The sequence below is a fragment of the Diceros bicornis genome, chromosome 16 (assembly GCF_020826845.1).
Source record: "Diceros bicornis minor isolate mBicDic1 chromosome 16, mDicBic1.mat.cur, whole genome shotgun sequence".
Classification (NCBI taxonomy): Eukaryota; Metazoa; Chordata; class Mammalia; order Perissodactyla; family Rhinocerotidae; genus Diceros; species Diceros bicornis.
The window spans coordinates 14,581,926-14,583,501 of NC_080755.1; the positions used below are offsets into that span (position 1 = coordinate 14,581,926).

General features: G+C 46.0%; 1 protein-coding gene across 1 annotated transcript; it reads left to right on the plus strand.

The window, feature by feature from the left end:
• Nucleotides 1-673: 673 nt before the first annotated feature.
• Nucleotides 674-1,192, plus strand: CETN1 (centrin 1). The gene has a single exon (XM_058556556.1). The coding sequence runs from the start codon at nt 674-676 to the stop codon at nt 1,190-1,192; it is 519 nt and encodes a 172-aa protein (XP_058412539.1).
• The last annotated feature ends 384 nt before the right edge of the window (nt 1,193-1,576 follow it).

A 1,576-nucleotide genomic window follows, 5' to 3' on the forward strand; every position in this document is an offset into this window, starting at 1 on the left:
AATTGAAACACTGAAAGTAAATCATACATTTGGATATTGCATTTCATATTTGAGCATATGCCAAATAAGCTAGTAAAGTTTTATTATTGTTGAGTGTAATGTCAGGAGACAAAGTTCTACAAATTTTATATATAACTTTTTCCATTTTATCTGTTTTCCATTTATGTCAAGTTGAACACATGGTGTGACTTTTAATATTCTCTCCTCCTTCTTCCCCACATTTAATGCTAAGGGATCAAACTCAATCTTGTTTATCCTAAATTTACCCTTAGGTAACCTCAGACCAAGAGTGTTTTTTAAATTAGTATGGGAAAGGAGAGAGGAAGAACCTCCAAATAACCCTATAAACCTGGACCTGTGGATGTTGACAAATGGCCTGGAAAGAGCAGCAAGAGCCAGTGCATTGTAGAAGACAACTGTGGCTACAGCGAGTTCTTGCTAGCTCAGGTCTCAACACGTGGAACCTGTAATAACCGAAGGAACTGTGGATTATGCCGTAAATAAGACCTCGCAGAAGTAGCGGGTTTAGTGAGCCGGGTCTCAGCGGGAGAGCCAAGCCGAGGGTCTGGGAATGAATGAGGGGAGGCCCGGTGCCCGCGCTCCAGGCAGGGGCGCCCCAGCGCGAGCGCAGTGACCGCGGTGGCTCTGTTAAGGTCATAACCGCCGCAGGAGGATGGCTTCCAGCTTTAAGAAGCCAAACGCGGCCTCTACCAGCCAGAAAAGAAAGGTGGGTCCTAAGCCTGAACTCACTGAAGAACAGAAGCAAGAAGTTCGCGAGGCGTTTGACCTCTTCGATGCCAACGGAAGTGGGACCATCGACGTGAAGGAGCTGAAGGTGGCCCTGAGAGCGCTGGGCTTTGAACCCAGGAAGGAAGAGATGAAGAAGATGATCTCCGAAGTGGACAAGGAAGGCGCAGGGAAAATCAGCTTCAATGACTTCCTGGCCGTGATGACTCAGAAGATGGCCGAGAAAGACACCAAAGAAGAAATCCTGAAGGCTTTCAGGCTCTTTGATGATGATGAAACTGGGAAGATCTCTTTCAAAAACCTCAAGCGCGTGGCCAACGAGTTAGGGGAAAACCTCACTGATGAGGAGCTGCAGGAAATGATTGACGAGGCAGACCGCGATGGAGACGGCGAAGTGAACGAGGAAGAGTTTCTTCGGATCATGAAAAAGACCAACCTATACTGAAGCAGGTTTCTCCGGCAAGCATGTGTAGAGAAGCTGAGTGACTTGCGGGGTTTCCTGCTTCTATTTTGTGAAACCTTGAGTTACAGGACAGCACTATCCCTCCCCTTACCCCCAAGTTTGTCTAGATACTTTTATTTCCAAATCTCTGGCTCAATTATAGAATTTTGAAGATGCTTTTAACATGAGTTTTGGGTTTTAATTCTAAAGAGCCGACCCGGAGTACTTTAGATAGGGCCCTGAAGCTTCAGTCTGCCCACCATTTGCCTTGCATTGGTGGGCATCCATTAAACTGAACACAAGATGGCTTCTCGGAACAAACAGCTATGTGGTTCCCTTGTGAGTTCTTTGGTGGTCTTAAATTATCTAGCTTCATATATTATTCCT